This window comes from Capricornis sumatraensis, chromosome 1 (genome assembly GCF_032405125.1).
Source record: "Capricornis sumatraensis isolate serow.1 chromosome 1, serow.2, whole genome shotgun sequence".
NCBI classification, from domain to species: Eukaryota; Metazoa; Chordata; class Mammalia; order Artiodactyla; family Bovidae; genus Capricornis; species Capricornis sumatraensis.
In genome coordinates this window covers 1,494,104-1,519,107 of record NC_091069.1, presented here as the reverse complement: position 1 = coordinate 1,519,107, position 25,004 = coordinate 1,494,104, and the positions used below count along the sequence as shown (strand labels likewise).

At 56.2% G+C, this 25,004-nt stretch overlaps 1 protein-coding gene across 1 annotated transcript; it reads right to left on the bottom strand.

Annotated features, from left to right (window-relative positions):
* Positions 1-2,845: 2,845 nt before the first annotated feature.
* On the bottom strand, positions 2,846-12,017 carry LOC138070206 (streptococcal hemagglutinin-like). Its single transcript, XM_068961737.1, has 10 exons — positions 11,836-12,017; positions 9,830-10,307; positions 9,444-9,641; positions 8,393-9,391; positions 7,115-8,322; positions 6,955-7,081; positions 6,550-6,903; positions 5,722-6,327; positions 3,000-3,101; positions 2,846-2,905 (listed from the first exon to the last, which is right to left on the bottom strand). Exons 1-10 carry the CDS (start codon positions 12,015-12,017, stop codon positions 2,846-2,848), a joined length of 4,314 nt encoding a protein of 1,437 aa, XP_068817838.1.
* Between the last annotated feature and the right edge of the window lie 12,987 nt (positions 12,018-25,004).

The following is a 25,004-nucleotide window of genomic DNA, read 5'->3' as shown; positions in this document are numbered from 1 at the left end:
CCGGGCCCACCTGCTCTGCAGCGCCCTGCACCCCCCTCCAGGACTCACACAGGCAGACTCTTTGAATACTCATTTCCTCAAAACCACATTCCTGGACAGATGCCGGGCTGAGCCAGTCTGTCCACTCCACCGTCCACGACAGAGGGAGTGAGGCCTGAGAGCAGGGTAAGTCCTGAGCCCTAGCAAACACCCCTGGTGGCCACCCGGCCTCCTGATGGAGCTGGCGGGACTGGCGGCCAGGCCCCAGAGAGGCCCCAGGAGAGTGAGCACTACTCGTGGCAGGCAGCGATGCCACGTATCAGCATTTAAAATGCCCGTGTCCTTTGACCCAGCCCCCAGCCCCCTGGAGGACATCTCCAGAGGTCCCTGGACAAGGTCACAAGGCTGTGGTGGGCTCCACTGGACAGCCCCCAAATTCCAGGGCCTTCTCCAACAGAAAACCCACTCAGTCACTCGAGGATCCAGGGCCCCCGCCTTTCAAGTAGAGAGAAAGGGAGAGAGAGGGCTGCATGCATGCTTCCCCTCCCACCCTCACCCCCATGTCCCATGGGGTGACCCCTGAACACGGTCACCCCCAACCCCAGGACGCCTTCAGAATGAGGCTGTGGGTGCCCTGGAAGAAGAGAGCCCAGGGAGAGCGCCAGCCGTCTCTGACACCATATCCACCCAAAGTCGGTCTGAAGTAGTTAAGCTCGGACTGCAACTTGAATGGCCAGTGAACCATGAGCTAAATGCATTTAATGGTGGCTCCAGGCATTCGGGCAACATCCATTATCCCGTAAACACTTACCTGGACGACACGCTGTGCAGCCCAGAAAACCAGTGACACGCGTTGGTAGTCACAGATGTCGGTTGAATGACAAGACCAGGATTCCATACAGATGCATCCGAATGTATCCAATTCATCCAGATCCTGACAATTCAAGTTTTTATACCCTTCGGTACACATAATCATAGAGAAATATGGAAAGATTTTCACAAAAGTTGACAAGGATGTCTACACCTCCTGTGGCAAGTGTGCCTTCCACAGACTGGGCTGGTTTCGCCTCCCCAGGGCTGTGTGCGGGTCTCAGCAGCTGTTTCTAAGGAGCGTGAAGGACACGACTGGGAGTGACTCCTGAGACCCCCTCAGAAGGGGAGCCGACCCTCCTCCCAGCTTCCTCTCCTGGACCGTCTGCCGGGGGAAGGTGCTGGCCCTGCAGTGAGTCTCATAAACAGCCCTCAGAGGTGCCCATGCCGTACGGTGTGCCATCTTGCAGGAACCTTCTGCAGCCCCGGTCTGGCCTTCCTGTGGGGCTGCCCGACAGACTCCTTGACAGCAGACTCGGGGAAACAGGAGGCAGAAGCTCTCTCCGGGCGCCTCCTGAGTTCCTGACCCACTGACACCGCGAGATGAGATGTCTGTCAGTTAAGCTTCTCTGCTTGGGGGTAATTTGTTACCCGACTAACACACCATCTTTGCAAAACAAAGGGCTGAGTCTCTGAGCCTGCCTTCTGCTACTCCCTTCTGTGTCCACTCAGAGCTGAGTCTGACAGCCCCCTGGCTGGACTCAGGAAGTCCGCTGGGGCCAGGGGGGGCCTGACTGCAGTAACTGACCACCTGGATGTGAACCCCAACCACGGTTTCTCAGGGCTTCTCGGGGCAGAGAGGTGGCCCCAGACCTGCCTCTCTGTCCTCCCCCAGGGAGTCCCCAGTGCTCCTCCAAGGCCCTCAGTCTGGACAAAGCCAGCTGCAACATCACAGCCGCTGATTCCCAGAGCGCCGGGACACATCTGCCCCAAGCCCCCTGAGAGCCCGCACACATCCTTGCGGGATGGGCAGAGAAAAGTCTGTAGGATTAATTTGGGCAACCTCTGAAACTGGGGGGAATAAAGTACGGAAGACTTCTCAGATGGTGCAGGGGTAAAGAATCCACCTGCCTATGCGGGAGGCGTGGAATTGCTCCCTGGGTGGGGAAGATCCCTTGGAGAAGGAAATGGCACTCCACTCGAGGACTCTTGCCTGGAGAATCCCATGGACAGAGGAGCCTGGTGGGCTACAGTCCACGGGGTCGCAGAGAGTCAGACACCTTGAGCGCACACACAAAGTATCTGAGCAAGTGTGTCGGTGCAAGACCCCACATGAGCAGGGAGGGGAGCAGGGGCATGGCAGCTCCGCGTGCTGCCCCCGGGTCGCCCTCTGGGTGCCGGGCAGCCTCCCCAGCCTCGGGCTCTGCCCGCACCGCCCCCTCCTCCTAGCCCTCCCCCGCTGACTCCCAGGATGCAGGCTGTTTCCCTGGGTCTTCAGTGGGCGGAAACGGTCTCACTGGTTGATGGGAAAAGCTAGTGCAAACGGACTGGGGACTTTGAAAACACAATTAACAGAGCTGGACGGGGCGTCCGCCCCATCCCCGGAGGGTCCCCACCTGCTAATGGGCCTTCCTGGAAAGACCACTCAGGGCTGGGCCCCGTGCTCCATGATGGGCTGAGCAGGTACTTAGTGGTCTAAGGCCACAGCGGGGGTAAGAACCACTTTCCCAGACTCACTTCCCTTGCGGGCCTTTCATGCGTGAGGGTGGCCACACCTCGCCTGACCACGGGGTCAGTGGGAGGGAGGAGGAGGTGGAGAGAAGCACCAGATGGACTCCTGGTGGCCTGGAGCTTGCTCGGCCTGCCCTGCACTTAACCGCCATGGCCCTGAGGGCTCAGAACTAGGCGGGCAGCGCCGCTGGGGTCTGGGCTGGTCCCTGCCAGGGGTACCGGGCCATCCTCTCACATCGTGATCCATGTTGTCCTCTGTGACGGGAAGCTGCAGGCAGATCCGTGGGGTCTGAAGATGCCCTGTGAGGGAGGGCCCAGGGGATGGCTAGGGAGCCAGACGCACCCGCAGGAAGGCAGCAAAGATGCCCCCAGGTGCTGCCCAGCCCTGAATGGGGAGGAAAGGGGTCACGGTGAAGGACAGCTCAGCCCAGGGAGACCAGTCACCTTGGGAGGAAGATACAGTCACGCAGCCCCGTGACCAAGCCGCTGGGGTAGGGGGTGGCACTGGGCAGCTGATGGTCGTCCTGAGACTCAGGTTCCTCGACTCGAAGACTGAGTGGCACAGCCTGCCTCGGAGCTGCCTGGGGACAGGAGGGAGGGGAGGCAACGCAGCAGAGCCTCCCAGCTCGGAGCCAGCGGAGGGCGGGGCTTCCAGCCACCCCCAGGCAGCTCCAGAGGCCCTCTTTACATTAGGCCTGCGTCCTCATCAATTTTAAAAGGGGCTAAAGCGCTCCTCAGCTTTGCCGACTCTGCCCCTGACCTTGAATGAGCGACCTGGCCCAGCGCGTCTCTACCAGCTCATCCCTGCTGGGGAAACATGATTGCCTCCAGGCGCCTGCACTCCTCTCAGGATTTCGCCCCCACCAGGAGAAAGAGAACAGCTCCTTCCATTTATAAAAAGCGTGTCCGTGGGCAGCAGGCGGCCTGGCGTGGGCAGCTGCTGACAGCTCGCAGGACGCGGACTGGAGTGGGGGGCGCGGCCCGCCTGCTGGACACACTCTCACCACCCTCAGCTCTCAGCCTCGGCACGCTGCTCAGGTCCTCCCATCACTTGGTCAGTCAAGGGAGGAAAGGCTGCTAGGAAGATAAAATCATTTTTTCTCATTTCTGCCTTCTCAATATTTTAATTTATCACAGTGCTAAACTCTGCTTCCTTCACCACAAAAAACGTGGGGGAAAGAGAGACACACTGGGACAGTCCTCTGCCCTAACCCTAACTCTTGTTCAATCTCAGAAGTGTACTTCCAAAGGAGCATGTCGTCTGGGGGGCAAGAACTCAGTGGCTAGAAGCCGGAAACGAGGCCTGAATTTCAGCAAAACTCAGGGGCCAGACTTGTCCCCACATTTGCCGGCGTCCCCATAGCAGAGGAGTGGCGCGCTTCTAACTGCGAGCAGCGCCCTGCCCTGTGCGGGGCCCCCGGTACCCCCCGCCCCAGCCCAGAGGCCAGGCCACCCTAGAGCGCACAGCTGTGCTTGCTGATGCTGCACGGGACCAGCAGGAATCCTGCCGGCCTCACAGGCGGAAAGTGGGCCGTTCATTTACCACCTTCTACTTGTCAATTGCAACAAATCAGACATTCGCCTTCTGTGCAGAAGGCAAATGAAGACTCTGCAGCGGGCTGCTGGGAGCAAGGCCCCCGGGGAGGCTTCAGGGGACTCCCGGGGGGCCTCCTGGGCTTGGAGCACCTCCTTCCAACATTTACAGTCCTCGACATCCCTGGCTGGAATTTCCCACTCCCTCTGACAGCTCAGGGTCTGGAGCTCTGGGAGCCTGAATCCCTCCCTGCCTGCTGGCTTCCCCACCCCCAGCTTTCCTGCAAACACCCCTCCTGAGGGCATCCCCAGCCCCTTGGAGTTGCCACCCCTAGGACTGCCGACCTTCTCTCCTGCCCGTTTCCTGCTGACCTCCATCTAAAGACTCTCGCCCTCAAGGAGGCAGGGGTGGGGGGGAGGGAGGTGAGGCGCCGCTTTCCCCACAAACACTTCTGCTGAACACCCTTGGCTCCAGAGCAAGCTCTGCCCCACCCCCGCCCACCGCTCGCAGTACCGGGGCTCTCCGTGCACGGCTGTTCTCAGATCATCGTCCTCTTTTCCCTCGTGACCGACAGCCAGGGAGGGTGCAGGCTGCGTCTGCTCCCCACAGCCATCCCCTGACCGCCTGTGAGTGATGAATGAGTGGATGGCTGGATAAATGAGTGAACACCTCGACAGCCCGGGTGCTGACTGATTCTAACAAGAGGACCCCGGCATCACCGCACCTGGTAGGGCTGCCTCAGGCCTTCAACGTCCATCAGTCTGCTTCTAATGATAAAGTGTCATTAAACCACTCACAGTATCTGTCTTATTAAATTGAAATTAAGTTCCTCATGGAGACAGTTAAGGTCGACTGAGTTCTTGGCAGCTGTGGGTGCGCCCGTGGATGAGGCTGGAAACGTCCAGCCCGGCGCCTTTGACCCCCAAGCTGACCTCACATGTAGGCTGAGCACTGGGCGCCCTTCCGCGACTCTCTCATGACCCTCGGGTGGAGGAGAAAGGCTGGCGGCATTTCTGGGAGCAGCTCTGGAATTGACCCAGAGGAGCAAGGGTGGAATCATTTATCATCCAATTAACAGTGTCAGCCGAGTCATCATTATAATGACCAGCCACATGTGTAATCCATCTTTAATGAAACAATAATTGTGCTTCCCGGTCGATGAGCACCCAGCCTCTCCTAAAACCTTCTTGGTGTGAATAGCAAAGAGTCATAAGCTCTGGCAGGGCCAAGGGACAGTGGGTGGGTGCATTTCAAGGAACTTTGGTTCAGAAATGTCACAGGTGACAGGGAAGGAAGAGCTCGGGAGTGCACCCCTGCTGCCCAGTCCAGTGTGGTCATCGGAATGGGCTCCCTCGCCCAGGCAGATGTCCAGTCTCAGGACCACTCTGGATGCACAGGCGAGGTGGCGAGACACAGTGTATGGCTAAGCTGTTCATGACACCAATTGTCTTCCTGTTCACACCTTTCACACGGCTCACACTGCTCACACTGCCCACACTGCCCACACTCTCCACACTGCCCACACTCTCCACACTCTCCACACTGCCAACACTCTCCACACAGCCCACACTGCTCACGCTGCCCACACTGCCCACACTGCCCACACTGCCCACACAGCTCACACTGCCCACACTGCTCACACTGCCCACACTCTCCACACTGCCCACACTCTCCACACTGCCCACACTGCTCACACTGCCCACACTGCTCACACTCTCCACACTGCCAACAATCTCCACACTGCCCACACTCTCCACACTGCTCACACTGCCCACACTCTCCACACTGCTCACACTGCCCACACTCTCCACACTGCCCACACTCTCCACACTGCTCACACTGCCCACAATGCTCACACTGACCACACTGCCCACACGGCCCACACTGCCCACACTGCCCACACTGCCCACACGGCTCACACTCTCCACACTGCCCACACTGCCCACACGGCCCACACTGCCCACACTGCCCACACGGCTCACACTCTCCACACTGCCCACACTGCCCACACGGCTCACAGTCTCTACACTGCCCACACAGCTCACACTGCCCACACTGCTCACACTGCCCACACTCTCCACACTGTCCACACGGCCCACACGGCCCACACTGCCCACACTGCTCACACTGCTCACACTGCCCACACTGCCCACACTCTCCACACTGCCCACTCTCTCTACACTGCCTACACTGCCCACACTGCCCGCACTCTCCACACTGCCCACACTCTCCACACTGCCCACACTCTCCACACTGCCCACAAAGCTCACACACTACACACTGCCCACACTGCTCACACTGCCCACACGGCCCACACGGCTCACACTTTCCACACTGCCCACACGGCCCACACTCTCCACACTGCCCACACTGACCACACTCTCCACACTGCCCACACTGCGCACACTGCCCACACTGCCCACACGGCCCACACTGCCCACACGGCTCACACTCTCCACACTGCCCACACTCTCCACACTGCCCACACTGCTCACACTGCCCACACTCTCCACACTGCTCACACTGCCCACACTGCTCACACTGCCCACACTCTCCACACTGCTCAAACTGCTCACACTGCCCACACTGCTCACACTGCTCACAGTGCCCACACTCTCCACACTGCCCACATTGCCCACACGGCCCACACTGCCCACACTGCCCACACTGCCCACACTGCCCACACTGCCCACACTGCCCACACTCTCCACACTGCTCACACTGCCAACACTGCCCACACAGCTCACACTCTCCACATTGCCAACACTGCCCACACTCTCCACACTGCTCACACTGCCCACACTGCTCACACTGCCCACACTGCCCACACTGCCCACATGGATCACACTCTCCACACTGCCCACACTGCCCACTCAGCTCACACTCTCTACACTGCTCACACTGCCAACACTGCCCACACAGCTCACACTCTCCACACTGCCCACACTCTCCACACTGCCCACACTCTCCACACTGCCCACACTGCCCACACTGCCCACACTCTCCACACTGCCCACACTGCCCACACTGCCCACACGGCCCACATGGCTCACACTCTACACACTGCCCAAACGGCCCACACTCTCCACATTGCCAACACTGCCCACACTCTCCACACTGCCCACACTGCCCACACGGCTCACACTCTCCACACTGCCCACACTGCCCACACGGCCCACACTGCCCACACTGCCCACACGGCTCACAATCTCTACACTGCCCACACTGCTCACACTGCCCACACTGCCCACACTGCCCACACTCTCCACACTGTCCACACGGCCCACACTTTCCACACTGCCCACACGGCCCACACGGCCCACACTGCCCACACTGCTCACACTGCCCACACTGCCCACACTGCCCACACTGCTCACACTGCTCAAACTGCTCACACTGCCCACACTGCTCACACGGCTCACACTGCTCACACTGCCCACACTGCTCACACTGTCCACACTGCCCACACTGCCCACACCCTCCACACAGCCCACACTCTCCACACTGCCCACACTGCCCACACGGCTCACACTCTCCACTCTGCCCACACTGCCCACACTGCTCACACTGCCCACACTGCCCACACTGCCCACACTCTCCACACTGCCCACACAGCTGACACTCTCCACACTGCCCACACTGCCCACACTGCCCACACGGCCCACACGGCTCACCCTCTCCACACTGCCCACACTGCCCACACGGCTCACACTCTCTACACTGCCCACACTGCCCACACAGCACACACTGCTCACACTGGCCACAGTGCCCACACTGCTCAAACTGCTCACACTGCCCACACTGCTCACACTGCTCACAGTGCCCACACTCTCCACACTGCCAACACTGCTCACACGGCCCACACTGCCCACACTGCTCACTCTGCCCACACTGCCCACACTCTCCACACTGCCAACACTGCTCACACTGCCCATACTGCCCACACTGCCCACACGGCTCACACTATCCACACGGCCCAAACTGCCCACACTGCCCACACTCTCCACACTGCCCACACTGCCCACACAGCCCACACGCTCCACACTGCCCACACTGCCCACACTGCCCACACAGCTCACACTCTCCACACTGCCCACACTGCCCACACTGCCCACACTCTCCACACTGCCCACACTCTCCACACTGCTCACACTGCCCACACGGCCCACACTGACCACACTGCCCACACGGCCCACACTCCCACACTGCCCACACTGCCCACACGGCCCACACTGCCCACACGGCTCACACTCTCCACACTGCCCACACTGCCCACACGGCCCACACTGCCCACACTGCCCACACGGCTCACAATCTCTACATGCCCACACTGCTCACACTGCCCACACTGCCCACACTGCCCACACTCTCCACACTGTCCACACGGCCCACACTTTCCACACTGCCCACACGGCCCACACGGCCCACACTGCCCACACTGCTCACACTGCTCACACTCTCCACACTGACCACACTGCCCACACTGCCCACACTGCCCACACTGCCCACACTGCTCACACTGCCCACACGGCTCACACTGCCCACACTCTCCACACTGTCCACACGGCCCACACTTTCCACACTGCCCACACGGCCCACACGGCCCACACTGCCCACACTGCTCACACTGCTCACACTCTCCACACTGACCACACTGCCCACACTGCCCACACTCTCCACACTGTCCACACGGCCCACACTTTCCACACTGCCCACACGGCCCACACGGCCCACACTGCCCACACTGCTCACACTGCTCACACTCTCCACACTGACCACACTGCCCACACTGCCCACACTGCCCACACAGCACACACTGCTCACACTGGCCACAGTGCCCACACTGCTCAAACTGCTCACACTGCCCACACTGCTCACACTGCTCACAGTGCCCACACTCTCCACACTGCCAACACTGCTCACACGGCCCACACTGCCCACACTGCTCACTCTGCCCACACTGCCCACACTCTCCACACTGCCAACACTGCTCACACTGCCCATACTGCCCACACTGCCCACACGGCTCACACTATCCACACGGCCCAAACTGCCCACACTGCCCACACTCTCCACACTGCCCACACTGCCCACACAGCCCACACGCTCCACACTGCCCACACTGCCCACACTGCCCACACAGCTCACACTCTCCACACTGCCCACACTGCCCACACTGCCCACACTCTCCACACTGCCCACACTCTCCACACTGCTCACACTGCCCACACGGCCCACACTGACCACACTGCCCACACGGCCCACACTCCCACACTGCCCACACTGCCCACACGGCCCACACTGCCCACACGGCTCACACTCTCCACACTGCCCACACTGCCCACACGGCCCACACTGACCACACTGCCCACACGGCCCACACTCCCACACTGCCCACACTGCCCACACGGCCCACACTGCCCACACGGCTCACACTCTCCACACTGCCCACACTGCCCACACGGCCCACACTGCCCACACTGCCCACACGGCTCACAATCTCTACATGCCCACACTGCTCACACTGCCCACACTGCCCACACTGCCCACACTCTCCACACTGTCCACACGGCCCACACTTTCCACACTGCCCACACGGCCCACACGGCCCACACTGCCCACACTGCTCACACTGCTCACACTCTCCACACTGACCACACTGCCCACACTGCCCACACTGCCCACACTGCCCACACTGCTCACACTGCCCACACGGCTCACACTGCCCACACTCTCCACACTGCCCACACTGCCCACACTGCCCACACTGCTCACACTGCCCACACGGCCCACACTCTCCACACTGCCCACACTCTCCACACTGCTCACACTGCCCACAATGCTCACGCTGCTCACACTGCCCACACGGCCCACACTCTCCACACTGCCCACACTCTCCACACTGCTCACACTGCCCACAATGCTCACACTGACCACACTGCCCACACGGCTCACACTCTCCACACTGCCCACACTGCCCACAAGGCCCACACTGCCCACACTGCCCACACAGCTCACACTATCAACACTGCCCACACTGCCCACACTGCCCACACAGCTCACGCTCTCCACACTGCCCACACTGCCCACACAGCTCACACTATCAACACTGCCCACACTGCCCACACTGCCCACACAGCTCACGCTCTCCACACTGCCCACACTGCCCACACAGCTCACACTATCAACACTGCCCACACTGCCCACACTGCCCACACAGCTCACGCTCTCCACACTGCCCACACTGCCCACACTGCCCACACTCAATGGACGTGAGTCTGAGTGAACTCCGGGAGTTGGTGATAGACAGGGAGGCCTGGTGTGCTGCCATTCATGGGGTCGCAAAGAGTCGGACACGACTGAGTGACTGAACTGAACTGAACTGAACTGAACTGAAGATGACTTACACATTAAATAGAATAAATAACAGAGTTGATATGGCAGAATGAAGAGTGAACAATTAGTGAAATTTCAGACAGAGCAATAGAAACCTCACAAGATAAAGCAGAGGTTAAAGAATGACTGAGAAAAATAACCACATGATAAACATGGAGCTGAAGCTCTTAATGGAGAGAAACGAGTTCAAGCTGGTTTAAAACTCAGTATTCAAACAACTAAGATCACAGCATCCAGTCCCATCACTTTATGCCAAATCAGTTCAGTTCAACCGCTCTGTCATGTCCAACTCTGAGACCCCATGGACTGCAGCACGCCAGGCTTCCCTCTCCATCACCAACTCCCGGAGCTTGCTCAAACTCATGTCTACAGTGTCGGTGATGCCATCCAAGCATCTCATCCTCTGTCGTCCCCTTTTCCTCCTGCCCCCAATCGCTCCCAGCATCAGAGTCCTTTCCAATGAGTGAACTCTTCGCATGAGGTGGCCGAAGTACTGGAGTTTCAGCGTTAGCATCATTCCTTCCAAAGAAATCCCAGGGCTGATCTCCTTTAGAATGGACGTTGTAGTTTTCATGTCTAGACGTTTGATTTGAGTATTTTTATATCTTCCATGTCTCTTTTTAATACGTTTACTCTCCTGTAACATTTTGAATGTATGGAATTCAATTAGACTAACTATGTACTCCTTCTTCACTAATTCTATTACCTGTGTCATTTCTGGGTCACTTTCAATTGATTGATTTTCCTCCTTAGTATAGGTTGTATTTTCTTGTTTTCTGCATGTCTTGCAAGGTTTGGTTAGATGCTAGATAGCATGAATTTTGTCTTGCTAATAATAACATTATATACAATCCTATACATAGTCCTGAGCTTCCTCTGGGATGTTAAGTTGCTTGGAAACATTTTATCTTTTTGGTGAGCTTTTTCAGACAAAAACAGAGAAGCATTTCAGTTCAGTTCCGTCACAGTCGTGTCTGACTCTTTGCAACCCCATGGACTGCAGCACGCCAGGCCTCCCTGTCTATCACCAACTACCGGAGTTTACTCAGACTCATGTCCATTGAGTCGGTGATGCCATCCAGCCATCTCATCCCCTGTCGTCCCCTTCTCCTCCTGCCTTCAATCTTTCCCGGCACCAGGGTCTTTTCTAATGAGTCAATTCTTCATATCAGGTGGCCAAGGTATTGGAGGAGCAACATTTAGTCGAGTGCCATTTTTTCTCAATACTCTTTTGAGTATGCCACTTGATGCCCTGTGACTTACGATGTCTTACACTCTGGTTGTGGAAACAGACATTCTTCTTAGTCCTGCATGAGCTCCCAGACTGTTCCCTGCAATCCTTTTGAGTGCTTTCCCCTCCAGCCTCAAGGAGTCTCCTCACTGACTTGCGCGGACTTGCTGAAAACTTGTGGGTCCCCCTGCTGATGTCTAAGGCTCTCTGCAGCTCTGTCCCCTGAAGACTCCAGCTGCCCTGGCCTCCCTGAACGTTGAGCTCCAGCTCCTCCACTGTGAGTGACCTTGGCATCTCCTGAGCTCCCTTCTTGCCTGCATCCTGGGCATTCTCCATGGGCAGCAGCAGGAACAGTCACAGGACTTACTTCCTTTGTTTCACACCTTTCAGAGTATACTTTTTTGTTTTGTTTTGTGTGATGTCAAAAATCTTTGGAACTATTGTTTAATATATTTTGCCCAGTGTTGTTTCTGTTTTCAGTTTGGGTTTTTTTGTTGTTGCTCTTTCAAGAGGGGGAATAGTTTGGTTTCTGTCAGTTCATCTTGGCTGGAAGCTGTGTTAATTTTTAATATTGCTCCTGCCATGAGAAGGTTTGCTCGACACGTTCATTCACCAAGCACTCATTCACTGAGTGTAAGTACGCTGGGCAGAGGGCCACACAGGGGGAGATAAAGCAGTAAACAGGCAGGATGGTTGCCCTCAGAAGTAGGGAGACAGCAAATGAGTCTCACGATTAGCTATTTAATTGTATAGCTGTGATCCCCGAGGGTTATGCAAGCTGACAGTGTCCAAGCAGATGTGATCAAGTCAATGTGATCGTTGCTGAAACGCACATCTTTAGGTAATGAGTTATGATTAATTTCCCCTGCAGACTTGAGAGAGCAGAAGTGGGTCCAAATGGCCACTGGATTTACCAGGTGGGAAGTGAGGGGAGTCCTAGCTAGAGGGGTGTGGGGAGAGGGAGGGAGGAGGGGCCTCCAGAACACCCGTTGCTCCCGCACCTGTGCCCCAGGGAGAGCCCATCTTCCTGCAGCTCGTCTCTGCAGCCTCTGTTTCTGCTGTCAGACAGCAGCAGAGGTCGCTCAGCTCCCAGGTGCCCAGCTGGTGTGAGGGGCTGAGGGCTAAAGAACAGAGAGAGCAGCTTGGTTCTTTCATGGGGGAGGGGAGCATGGAAGTGCTGATCTGGAAGCTGCAAGGAAGTGGAGGAGGAGGCCACGTCAGACTGCGTGCGTGGGGGGGGTGTGCGCTTACAGGGAGGAGCGAGACAGAGGGTGGAGGGGCCCTCCAGCCAGTGCAGGGCAGGAGGGCGGGCACCATGGGAGGAAGAGGGGACAGCACTCCTTCCTGAGGAAGGAAGCAGGCCTCCAGATCTTCCACCTCTGGGGTCTGCCAGGCCCACCGTCTCCCTGGAGCTGAGTGCCATCCGTCAGGAGGGCCCCGGACCTTTGCAGGGAGAAGACGGTTTCTGCTGTGCCAAACTGCCAGATGGCTTTGCATCGGGGCTGCTGGGGTTCAGGGACAGCGCCAGTGCATGAAGACGCTCCAACACACACATGCGGTCAGGACCATGTCTTTGTCCTTCCCACCCTCCTGCAGAGCCCAGATGCTCAGCCAGAGACAGATCAGTCCTGTGGCCTCGCCTTCTTCATCCTGACCTTTCAGACAGGATACGGCTCAGAAGCGGGGAGTTGGGAAGCTTCGACTGACATTGTAGCAATATAAGAAGGAAAAGATGTGTTGATAGCTGGCCTTCAACAGCCAAATCCCCTGATGTCTGGTCCCCGTGTGGGGGGACGTTGGTAAGATGGCGCCCGTCAAGCTCTCTCACCCTATTCTATCATGCCCTCTCACCCCATGTTCTGTACACAATGGCTTTGCAAGTCTATGCAGCCGCTAAATCACTCACAGCACTGCGCACACATGCCGCGCCGCGCTCACGTGATCACAGGCTGCTCTGCGCCGGGTGCCTGTGTGTGCAGCCCTGGGGAAGGCTCTGCTGCTGCACTGGGGCTACACTGCTGTGGCATCACGATCTCATATCTGTGAGGTTATCTCGTGGCTACAGTATGTTATGTTATGCCTGCCCATCAGCCAAGAGAGAGGCTGTGTTATGGAAGCCATGTCAGCCAGGAGGAAATAAATATGTCTGGGGTTCCTGCCACTACTGAGTCTTCTTCTAGCCTTTTAGCTCAAGCCTTGCCTTTCCTGGGTTCACAGAGCAGTGTGGGCAGTGTGGGCAATGGGGGAAGTGTGGAGAGTGAGGGCAGTGAGGGCAGTGTGAGCCGTGAGGGCAGTGTGGGCAGTGTGGAGAGTGTGGGCAGTGTGGGCAGTGTGGGCAGTGTGGGCAGTGTGGGCAGTGTGAGCCGTGTGGGCAGTGTGGAGAGTGTGGGCAGTGTGGAGAGTGTGAGCCGTGTGGGCAGTGTGGGCAGTGTGGGCAGTGTGGGCAGTGTGGAGAGTGTGGGCAGTGTGGGCAGTGTGGGCAGTGTGAGCCGTGTGGGCAGTGTGAGCAGTGTGGGCAGTGTGGAGAGTGTGGGCAGTGTGGAGAGTGTGGGCAGTGTGGAGAGTGTGGGCAGTGTGGGCAGTGTGAGCCGTGTGAGCCGTGTGGGCAGTGTGAGCAGTGTGGGAAGTGTGGAGAGTGTGGGCAGTGTGGAGAGTGTGAGCCGTGCGGGCCGTGTGGGCAGTGTGGGCAGTGTGGGCAGTGTGGGCAGTGTGGAGAGTGTGGGCAGTGTGAGCAGTGTGGGCAGTGTGGAGAGTGTGGGCAGTGTGGAGAGTGTGAGCTGTGTGGGCAGTGTTGGCAGTGTGAGCAGTGTGGATAGTGTGGGCAGTGTGGGCAGTGTGGGCAGTGTGGGCAGTGTGGAGAGTGTGGGCAGTGTGAGCAGTGTGGGCAGTGTGGAGAGTGTGGGCAGTGTGGAGAGTGTGAGCTGTGTGGGCAGTGTTGGCAGTGTGAGCAGTGTGGATAGTGTGGGCAGTGTGGGCAGTGTGGGCAGTGTGAGCAGTGTGGGCAGTGTGGGCAGTGTGGGCAGTGTGGATAGTGTGGGCAGTGTGGGCAGTGTGAGCAGTGTGGGCAGTGTAGAGAGTGTGATCCATGTGGGCAGTGTGGGCAGTGTGGGCAGTGTGAGCAGTGTGGGCAGTGTGAGCAGTGTGGAGAGTGTGGGCAGTGTGGGCAGTGTGGAGAGTGTGGGCAGTGTGGGCAGTGTGAGCAGTGTGAGCCATGTGGGCAGTGTGGGCAGTGTGGGCCGTGTGGGCTGTGTGGGCAGTGTGGAGAGTGTGAGCTGTGTGAGCAGTGTGGGCAGTGTGGGCAGTGTGGAGAGTGTGGGCAGTGTGGGCAGTGTGAGCAGTGTGGGCAGTGTGGGCATTGCCCTCTGCCTTCAATCTTCCCCAGCATCAGGGTCTTTTCCAATGAATCAGTTCTTCACATCCAGTGGCCAAAGTATTACAGCTTCAGCATCAGTCCTTCTAATGAATATTCAGGACTGATTTCCTTTAGGATTGACTGGTTTAATCTCCTTTCAGTTCAAGGACGCTCAAGAGTTTTCTCCAACACCACATTTGGAGAACACAGTTCTCCAACATTAACATCAGGGCAAATAGATGGGGGAAAAATGGAAACAGTGGCAGATTTTATTTTCTTGGGCTCCCAAATCACTGTGGATGGTGATTGCAGCCATGAAATTAAAAGACACTTGCTCCTTGGAAGAAAAGCTATGACAGACTGCCGGGGTCCAGCCCCGGAGGATCCAGCATAATTAGAAGTGGGGATGGAGTCAGCGTCCCAGGAATTAATTGCTATATTAAAGATATGAAGGGAGACTAGAAAGAAATAGTGTAGTAGGAAAATACTAGTGGAGAAAAAGAGGCTACATAACTTGGTTCACGTGGAATACCAATAAAATCTCAAGACAAGAGATTTGCACCACCTACATAGGCCACCGGCGCCCACTTGAATAGTGGAGGGTGCCCCACCTTGGGCTCCCTTTCACATGGATCTTAGAAGCCAGGGCAAAATTAGCAGGCTTGGCGAATACCCACGCTCCAGGTGGGAATTCAGCCAGAAAAACGGAGAACAAGAAAGACAGACATGAGGGAATCAGTCTTTCCAGAAACTGATCCGTTTTCTTTATTTTCAGGTTTGCTTATTTACTTTTTGTTACACATAGGGATGAATACAGAGTCACGCGGGGTCAGCAGACCTGACCTTTATCAAAATCAGGTGCTTCATATAAATGTATACAAAGGTCTTAGGGGTTTTACATCATCTTCTGGCCATGAGGCCTGCTGACATTTCATGGCCCTTTCTGATAACGGTCAGTCAACCAGAAAACTTATTTTTTCCAGGGGTGATTTTTTCTTAAACTAGGTGCCACCCTCCGAAGGTACTAGATAAAGTTGCATTCCTATAGGGTGAAGGTGCAGGGGGTTATAATCAAGAAAAGGAATTTACTTAGCCTAAGAAGAGGCGGCAAGAATACATGGAAGAACTGTACAAAAAAGATCTTCACGACCCGGATAATCATGATGGTGTGATCACTAATCTAGAGCCAGACATCTTGGAATGTGAAGTCAACTGGGCCTTAGAAAGCATCACTACAAACAAAGCCAGTGGAGGTGATGGAATTCCAGTTGAGCTATTTCAAATCCTGAAAGATGATGCTGTGAAAATGCTGCACTCAATATGCCAGCAAATTTGGAAAACTCAGCAGTGGCCACAGGACTGGAAAAGGTCAGTTTTCATTCCAATCCCAAAGAAAGGCAATGCCAAAGAATGCTCAAACTACCACACAATTGCACTCATCTCACACGCTAGTAAAGTAATGCTCAAAATTCTCCAAGCCAAGCTTCAGCAATACATGAACCATGAACTTCCAGATGTTCAAGCTGCATTTATAAAAGGCAGAGGAACCAGAGATCAAATTGCCAGCATTTGCTGGATCATGGAAAAAGCAAGAGAGTTCCAGAAAAACATCTATTTCTGCTTTATTGACTATGCCAAAGCCTTTGACTGTGTGGATCACAATCAACTGTGGAAAATTCTGAGAGAGATGGGAATACCAGACCACCTGACCTGCCTCTTGAGAAATCTGTATGCAGGTCAGGAAGCAACAGTTAGAACTGGACATGGAACAACAGACTGGTTCCAAATAGGAAAAGGAGTACATCAAGGCTGTATATTGTCACCCTGCTTATTTAACTTATATGCAGAGTACATCATGAGAAACGCTGGGCTGGAAGAAACACAAGCTGGAATCAAGATTGCTGGGAGAAATATCAATAACCTCAGATATGCAGATGACACCATCCTTATGGCAGAAAGTGAAGAGGAACTAAAAAGCCTCTTGATGAAAGTGAAAGAGGAGAGTGAAAAAGTTGGCTTAAAGCTCAACATTCAGAAAACGAAGATCATGGCATCCAGTCCCATCACTTCACGGGAAATAGATGGGGAAACAGTGGAAACAGTGTCAGACTTTATTTTTGGGGGCTCCAAAATCACTGCAGATGGTGACTGCAGCCATGAAATTAAAAGACGCTTACTCCTTGGAAGAAAAGTTATGACCAACCTAGATAGCATATTCAAAAGCAGAGACATTACTTTGCCGACTAAGGTCGGTCTAGTCAAGGCTATGGTTTTTCCTGTGGTCATGTATGGATGTGAGAGTTGGACTGTGAAGAAGGCTGAGGGTCGAAGAATTGATGCTTTTGAACTGTGGTGTTGGAGAAGACTCTTGAGAGTCCCTTGGACTGCAAGGAGATCCAACCAGTCCATTCTGAAGGAGATCAACCCTGGGATTTCTTTGGAAGGAATGATGCTAAAGCTGAAACTCCAGTACTTTGGCCACCTCATGGGAAGAGTTGACTCATTGGAAAAGACTCTGATGTTGTGAGGGATTGGGGGCAGGAGGAGAAGGGGATGACCGAGGATGAGATGGCTGGATGGCATCACTGACTTGATAGATGTGAGTCTGAGTGAACTCTGGGAGATGGTGATGGACAGGGAGGCCTGGTGTGCTGGGATTCATGGGGTCACAAAGAGTCGGACACGACTGAGCGACTGAACTGAACTGAACTGAACTGAAATATAAATGATAAATGTAAAAGATCCAAAACCCATCAATTAAAAGGCAATTACTAACCAATTAGGTAAGTAAGCAAGACCTAGGTATAATCTGAATCATAAGAAATCCATATTACTATAAAGGTAAAAGACGGAGAAGGCGATGGCACCCCACTCCAGTACTCTCGCCTGGAGAATCCCATGGACGGAGGAGCCTGGGAGGCTGCAGTCCATGGGGTCGCTAAGGGTCAGACACGACTTCACTTTCACTTTCACTTTTCACTTTCATGCATTGGAGAAGGAAATGGCAACCCACTCCAGTATTGTTGCCTGGAAAATCCCAGGGATGGGGGAGCCTGGTGGGCTGCCGTCTCTGGGGTCCCACAGAGTTGGACACGACTGAAGTGACTTAGCAGCAGCAGCAGGCTAAAAGAAAACAATTCAGAAAAGATACATTATGCAAACACTGATCAAAACAAAGCTGGTTTGGCTATAAGTCAAAGAATATTTCAGAGCAAAGATATCACCAGGATGAAGAAAGTCTTTTCATAATGGTAGTGGTGTCAATGCATAAGCAGGCATAAAAATCTTAAACATTTGTGTACCTAATAACAGTTTCAAAAACATTAGCAAAGCAAAAGCTGATAGAACTGCAAGGGAGCTGATAGCTGGAGATTACGTGCTGACCTCTCCCCAAAGCCGGCCACCAGGTCCTCTTGGAGGGGTCCTAGCTGGTGCATCTCTGTGTCCACCACTGGATCCTGAAGTCCCTGGAGTCTGCCTTGATTGGGAACAGAAGGGCCTCTGGCTGTTTGTCCTGGGGTTGAGCGAGGACAAGATGGAATGGGGGAGTAATAAGGCCGGGCATCTCTGCTACATGTGATTTTTCTCCAAGCTTTAAACGTGTTCACCCAGATCTGCTCAAGTTTAGACCCTTGAAAGCTCTCTCCTCAGGGGACGAGGAGTGTACAAGAAAGGGTTACCTGTTGGAACATCACAGGTTGGAGAAGGAGCCCTTGACGGGTGTATGACAAGAAGACAGTAATAATGGCATTGAAAGACGTTGTGATGGGTCAAGAAAATCACGTACATAAAATGCTCCACAAGCGGCAGGGGTACCTGTGTGAGTGCCAACAGGACCTTACGTTATTCCCTCGTCTTGTTCATTCCCTCCACAAATATGCTGGAGACAGGTAGGCATGGAGGTCCTTCCACTCTGAATCAGACATCAGACAGCTCTTCACGAGCTCAGACTGCTCGTGCCCTTTGGCACCGACTACTGACACCCTCGATGTGATCTGGATGCCATCTGCTTCCCACTCAAACTCTCCCAGGACCATCACGTGTCAACCAGCGACTTTACTAAGGCCTGCTAGCCTGTGGCTCTTTACAGCAAAGAAAGGGTACCATACATCTTCCTACAGACAGTCACACTCTTGCATTCGACTCTGTAACCCCACGGACTGTAGCCTGCCAGGCTCCTCTGTTCATGGGATTTCCCAGACAAGATTACTGGAGTGGGTTGCCATTTCCTCCTTCAGAGGATCTTCCCGACCCAGGGACCGAACCCACGTCTCCTGCATCTCTTGCACTGGCGAAGGATTCTTTACCATGAGCCTCCTGGGAAACCCAGAGACACAAAAAGGTCCCACCTGAGGCTAGTGGTTTGTAACACGGAGGTTTTCCCAAGGATGTTCAATTGTTTGCACAGCAGGACACAATTCCTGCCATCCCTGAGCACAGGCCCCTTTCTAGCATGACTCTGCAGCTCTTTGGGGAGCTGTTTTCCTGCCCTTGGCACCAGGGCTGACCTCTAGGTCTGCCGAGACCAACAGGCAGTGGTGGACAAGGCTACGGGAACCGCGATGGGGGACGGGGTCTCAACCTCAACTCACTGCCCTGAGACGACACATAAAGGAGCCCAGGCTCAGAGGGGAGGGAGGCCCAGCCAACGGTTAGTCCCAACCAGCCAGCGTATGGGTGAGGCCATCTGGGACCATGCAGGACCACCAGCTGCCAGCTGTCTGCAGATCAGGCCAGTCCAGACTGCTGACCCACAGAACCTTGGGCAAGTAAAACTGGCTGATTCAAAGTCCGGTGTAAAACCACCCCTCCTGAGAAAGTCCTGTCACACACCCCTCCACACACTCACATGTCTCCTTCTCTACACTTCTCTGCTTCCTACACTGTTTGCCAGTTAATTCCCCTTCATCTGTGCTGTCTTTGTTGTTGTTTAACGGGCACATTCTTTATCTCCATAATCAGACCGTGAGTAATCCAGGACAGAGAATTTATGCACAGCCGGAACTCAACCAGTAGCTGTCTGCTCTCACTTACCTTTCTTATGAGTAATACAGAGACCCCAGCTGTGAAACAGGAGGGTTGGACACGTTTTTGTTATAGGCCTTCAGGGGTCATCATCCTCAGTGGCAAAGCACAGCTAACCGCAGTGCCTTTGCACGTGAGGTCAGTGTGCAAGGAATTTGACTGTGCGGTGGGAAGAAGACAGTGTCCTTCCGCTTTGCTTCTAGCTTCCTGGGTGTGAGGGGCCCCAGCTCGTGTTTCTACCAGCTGTCCATATGGATTATTCCGGAGCTTTGCTTCTGTGATGGTGTTTCAACATCTTAATCAAATTATGCCTGAAGAGCTTCAGTGAACACAGCCCCTTGCTGGCAGAGCAATTGCAAAATGTTAGGAAAGGAATGATCGAGTGAGGCTATCATTTCATGTATCCGAGGAAGAACAAGATGGTCCTGGGCAGAGAGCCCCCTGGCTGGGAACAGGGGGAGTCTCTGGAGGGTCCCAGTTCTCTCACCAGGAGAGAAGGGCCGCCCCGTGGTGCAGTGAGCACCACACTAGAAAGGTCGCTGGAGAACAGAGGTAGGGCGACAGGTGCACAGTGGGGCTGCAAGGAGAGAGCCTGAGGTCCACTTGTCTCTTCCTCCCTCGATGTCTGGGAGGCCTGAGCAGCCTGGCCAGTACTGATCTGGCCCTTGACCGCAAGCAAGCGCCCATCAGCTGTTGCGGGAGCCGCCCTCAGCTCTCTCCACCCTGCTCCCGCCAAGAGCCGAGAATGCTGTCAGTGTCGACCGAGGATGGTGCCCCCTGTGGGCCTCACGGTGTCTGGGCCGACTGCACACAGCGTCAAGGCACAGCTTTTCAACCTGGAAATTTAGGTTTTCTGTGATTTGGCTCCAGGCTCTGTTTCAGCTAAAGAATCATGGGCTGGCTGAGATGGGAGGGTCTACATCTGACCCCGACTTCCCTGGAACTGGTGGCCCCTCATCTCCCCAGCAGGAGGGGCTGCACCCCCGGGACCCTGGCCTCCAGGAGCCCGGGCAGCTGGCTTTTCCAGCCTCTGCTGCAGATCCCCGGGGACCCACTCAGGTGCCCTGACCACCTGCTCAGAACCTGGGGAGCAGTGGGGCCAGCTCCTCCCCTGGAGCTTGGTGCCGTTCTGCTGGGGGCTGGGGCTCAGCCTCTCTGCCCTCTGCCCACAGTTCCAGCTGGCACGGCGGTGCCCCTGGCCCCTGCAGCGGTCACAGCGGGCTAGGCACTTTCAGAGCTGGAAACAGTTAGGGAAAGACCAATTACTCATCATTTCCAGTAATGTTTCTTAAGATTTTTTTTTAATGTGGACATTTTAAAGTCTTTATTGGACATATTACAGTAACTGCTTCTGTTGCTTATGTTCTGGATTTCTTGGCGGGAAGCGTATGAGATCGTAGCTTCTCGATCAGGGATTGAACCCACTCTCCCTGCATTGAAGGCGAAGCGTTAACCACTGGACCCCCAGGGAAGCCCCTCCAGCAGGGTTTTGATCTAGCAAAACAGACCTGGTCGTGGAAGTCAGAGCAGGCTCCAGGCTGGAGAAGCAGAGTGGTCTCGGCACAACTGTGGGAAGCAGACGAAGGCGTTGCCTACAGACCTGTGGCTCAGCCGTGCAGCCTTTCTCTGCGGCCCTGAGTTTCTCCCGTGCTGGGCCGGTAAGAGCACCCGCCCCGCAAAGCCGCGGGGCAGCCCTGGGGCGTGGCCAGTGTCCTCCCACTGCGGGCAGCAGAGCTCTTCCGGTTGAGGCCCCCAGGCTGGCGCAGCGCCCCGGGCTGTCAGCGCCACGAGGGCCACTCAGAGGAGCCAGGGGAGGTGGAGGGCGGCTCCCACCAGCCAGCCCAGGGACTCGGCTGCCGCCCTCATTTACACTTGTTCAAAGGGATGTATGGATCTCACTGTAATTTAATTTTAAGACTTACAGCTTAATTGAGTAGGCTTATTAAGCCCCAGCAGCGTGTTTCTGCTTTCAGCACAGAAACAGCCTTGAATGTCACGAAGGCTTCTCGCCCTTGAGCTAGGCGATGAGACGCTGGGCAGAGCAGGGGCGGCCTCCGCTCCGCCCCCAGCCCCCCGCCCCTCCCCCGCCCCCTCCTCGCATCCCCTCTCCCCCTCCCCCGTCCCCCCGCCCCCGGCAGAGAGCCTCGGGACATTTTTTTTCTTGACACTGGTGCCCCTACTTCCTAACACCTGCCTGAGGGCCGAAAACGAAGGCTCTTGCTCTTCAAGGCGACTCACTCACGGGTGTCTGGGAGAAAGCCAAGGCCCCTGTGAGCTGGAACTGCAGAACCGGTGGCCTAGAGGCGAGCGCCAGCCCCGCCTCTAGGGGCAAACGGGAAGGCGGATGGACCCAGGGCCACGGTGGGCGGGGACAGATCATGGTGGGCGGGGCCAAGGCAAAGTGGGTGGGGCAGGGTTCCGGTGGGTGGGTCCCGGGTCCCGGTGGGCGGGGCTCGTGTCACGGTGAACGGGGCCTGGTGCACAGTGGACCGACCGGTTCAGCTTCGCAGTCTGCGTTCTGCACCTGGGGCAGCCACGCGGAAGCGGAGCCCAGGGTGCGCGTGCATCGCTCGGCAGTTGTCGCCGGTTCTGCTGGGCATGAGGGGCCTCTGACGGGTGGCTCTGCTCTGGAATGTCGGAGTGTTGAGGCTGGGGAAGGGGGTCCTCGGAAAAAGACTTTCTCCCCGGGGACGTGACTGCTTTGTCCCTTTGCACTTCACGCGAGAGCACAGTTAGGAGGGACCGCCCTCTGCCTAAAGCACCTGCTGGAGAGCCTGGAACGTCCTCTGCCATCAGGACCCACCAACTACCTATTTTTATCAACGTTCTGATTTCTAAAAATGTACCTACGCCCCGCGGCCTGGCAGCCGGGGATTTGGAATTGACTAAGTGGTGCGTGCATGCTGCACCTGCTGGGCTTCAGGCTCCAGGGACACACACAGGTCCCAGATCGCCCTCTGCACAGCCTGGCCTCCAGTGACGAGGGGGGCGAGGTGGTCCCTGCTTCCCCCAGCGGGGAGGGGGCAGCGTCCGCCTCGGGGCCGGGACTGTGGGCATCCGAGGGGAGCAGCTGCGTGCCAGCGGTGTGCCCCACTAGACTGCCAGCTCCACTTCCCCACCTCAGCCTCCATCTGTGCCTCTTGCAGGGCCTGGGGTGTGGGCATCGCTCTCCGGGCCTGCCGTTGCCTTGGACACGCCTTGAACTGTCACGTGATCCCCAGGTGAGATTCCAGGCTCCTGAGAAGAGGGAGCAGCCCCGTTTCCTCAGCCTCCCCGGGGGCTCCAGGGCTCTGTGCACTGGGAGAACGTGGCTAGAGGGCAGGAGTGAGGCCCACCCACGGGGCCCCGCTGCCTCCCCACGCGGGCCTCCCCAGAGACCTTGGGGAGGGTCTCCTCAGGGGTGGGCTTGTCGCTCTGTATGTGGGTGTCAGCCACATGAGCGTCTCTAGAGACTTCGAGAAAAGTGGTGCACAGGCTCCCCGGCCCCTGCCCTGCTCCCGGCTCACACAGCCGGCTCACGCTCGGAGTGACTGCTTTCACCAAGTGTTAGGGGGCTCAGATGGTAAAGAGTCTGCCTGCAGTGCAGGAGACCCAGCTTCAGTCCCTGGGTTGGGAAGATCCCCTGGAGAAGGGCGTGGCTGCCCACTCCAGTATTCTTGCTTGGAGAATCCCATGGACAGAGAGGCCTGGTAGGCTACAGGCCAGGGGGTTGAAAAGAGTCAACAGGACTGAGTGACTCACTTTACTGTGCGTCAGACCATCTTTTATGTGATCTCACCCTCAGGACGCCCTGGTTTCACTGATGAGACAGCTGGGGCACAGAGGAGCTGTCACCTGCCCAAGGGTGCACTCTTTGGGCGGCAGGCCCCCCCCCACTACCTTGCCAGGCATGCTGGGAAAGGGCCAGGGCCTCCTGAGACCCCAGCGTCCTCGGAGCCTCTTGCTGTGAAGTCCTGACCCCCAGCTCTGCCTGGCACCCAACCCGGCTGTCTCTGGAGCACCGGTGAGCATTTCCGGGTGCCCCGCCCACCCTGGTGCCTCTAAGGATGAAACAGTGGCGTCCAGGAGTGCGGACCACCAAGCTGTCTGTTTGTGAATCAGGCAGGATGCCTGCCTGTCTGCTGCCGCCCACCCCTCACCCCCACCGTCTGAGCCCTAAAGCCGAGGAGAAGATGGGAAAAGGAACAGATTAAACTCCCTTTGCAGCAAAGATTGCCTTTAACTTTCCCTTTGCCGTTTTAGCTAAAGTTTTGAAGACTCTGGACACTGAGATCCTAGGCGTGGGGGATGTGGTCCTCAGCTCTAGGCATGACCTGGGCACCTTTAGAGCTCATTACTCATTTTTCACTTTTCTGCGTGAACATCTTCAGAAATCCCAGAAGGTAAGGAGTGCCTGCTGCCCACATCGCCAACGCCCAGCTGTCCTTACCTCTGCACAGCAACGTGATTCTTCTTGCTGGAAAGCTGAGCTCTGGGTCATCGGTCGGGCAGGCGGTCAGGAGCCTTGGGGGATGCGGTTTGGGAGTGGCGAGATCTGCCCGTATCTCGGCCTCTTTGTTGTCTGACCCCGTGCTGTTGCACCAGTTGCTCAGCTTGTGTCCGACTCTCTGCGACCCCATGGACTGCAGCCCACCGGGCTCCTCTGTCCATGGGGTTCTCCAGGCAGAAATACTGGAGTGGGTTGCCGTGCCGCTTCTCCAGGGGATCTTAATCTTCCCGACCCAGGGATCTAACCCAGGTCTCCTGCATTGGCAGGCAGATTCTTTACCATCTGGGCCACCAGGGGAGCCCTGGGCAGGTGGGTTCACCTCTCTGCACCTCAGTCTCCTCATGGGCACCATCGCCATGACAAGGCCTCACCCACGGCACAGCCGGACGCGACCGGCTCTTCTAACTCCCTCTGCTCGGCAGTTGGCACGCACACACTAAGCGCTCAACAAGCAGTG

Bases quoted from the DNA above. Each gene is read 5' to 3' on its own strand.
- LOC138070206 (XM_068961737.1), bottom strand. From the start codon at position 12,017: ATGGAGAATGCCCAGGATGCAGGCAAGAAGGGAGCTCAGGAGATGCCA. The intron at 9,392-9,443 runs GTGGGAGTGTGG...CCGTGTGGGCAG, and splicing joins GTGTGGGCAGTGTGGGCAGT to TGTGGGCAGTGTGGAGAGTG. The intron at 2,906-2,999 runs GTCACGGGGCTG...CTCCCCATTCAG, and splicing joins CCCCCTACCCCAGCGGCTTG to GGCTGGGCAGCACCTGGGGG.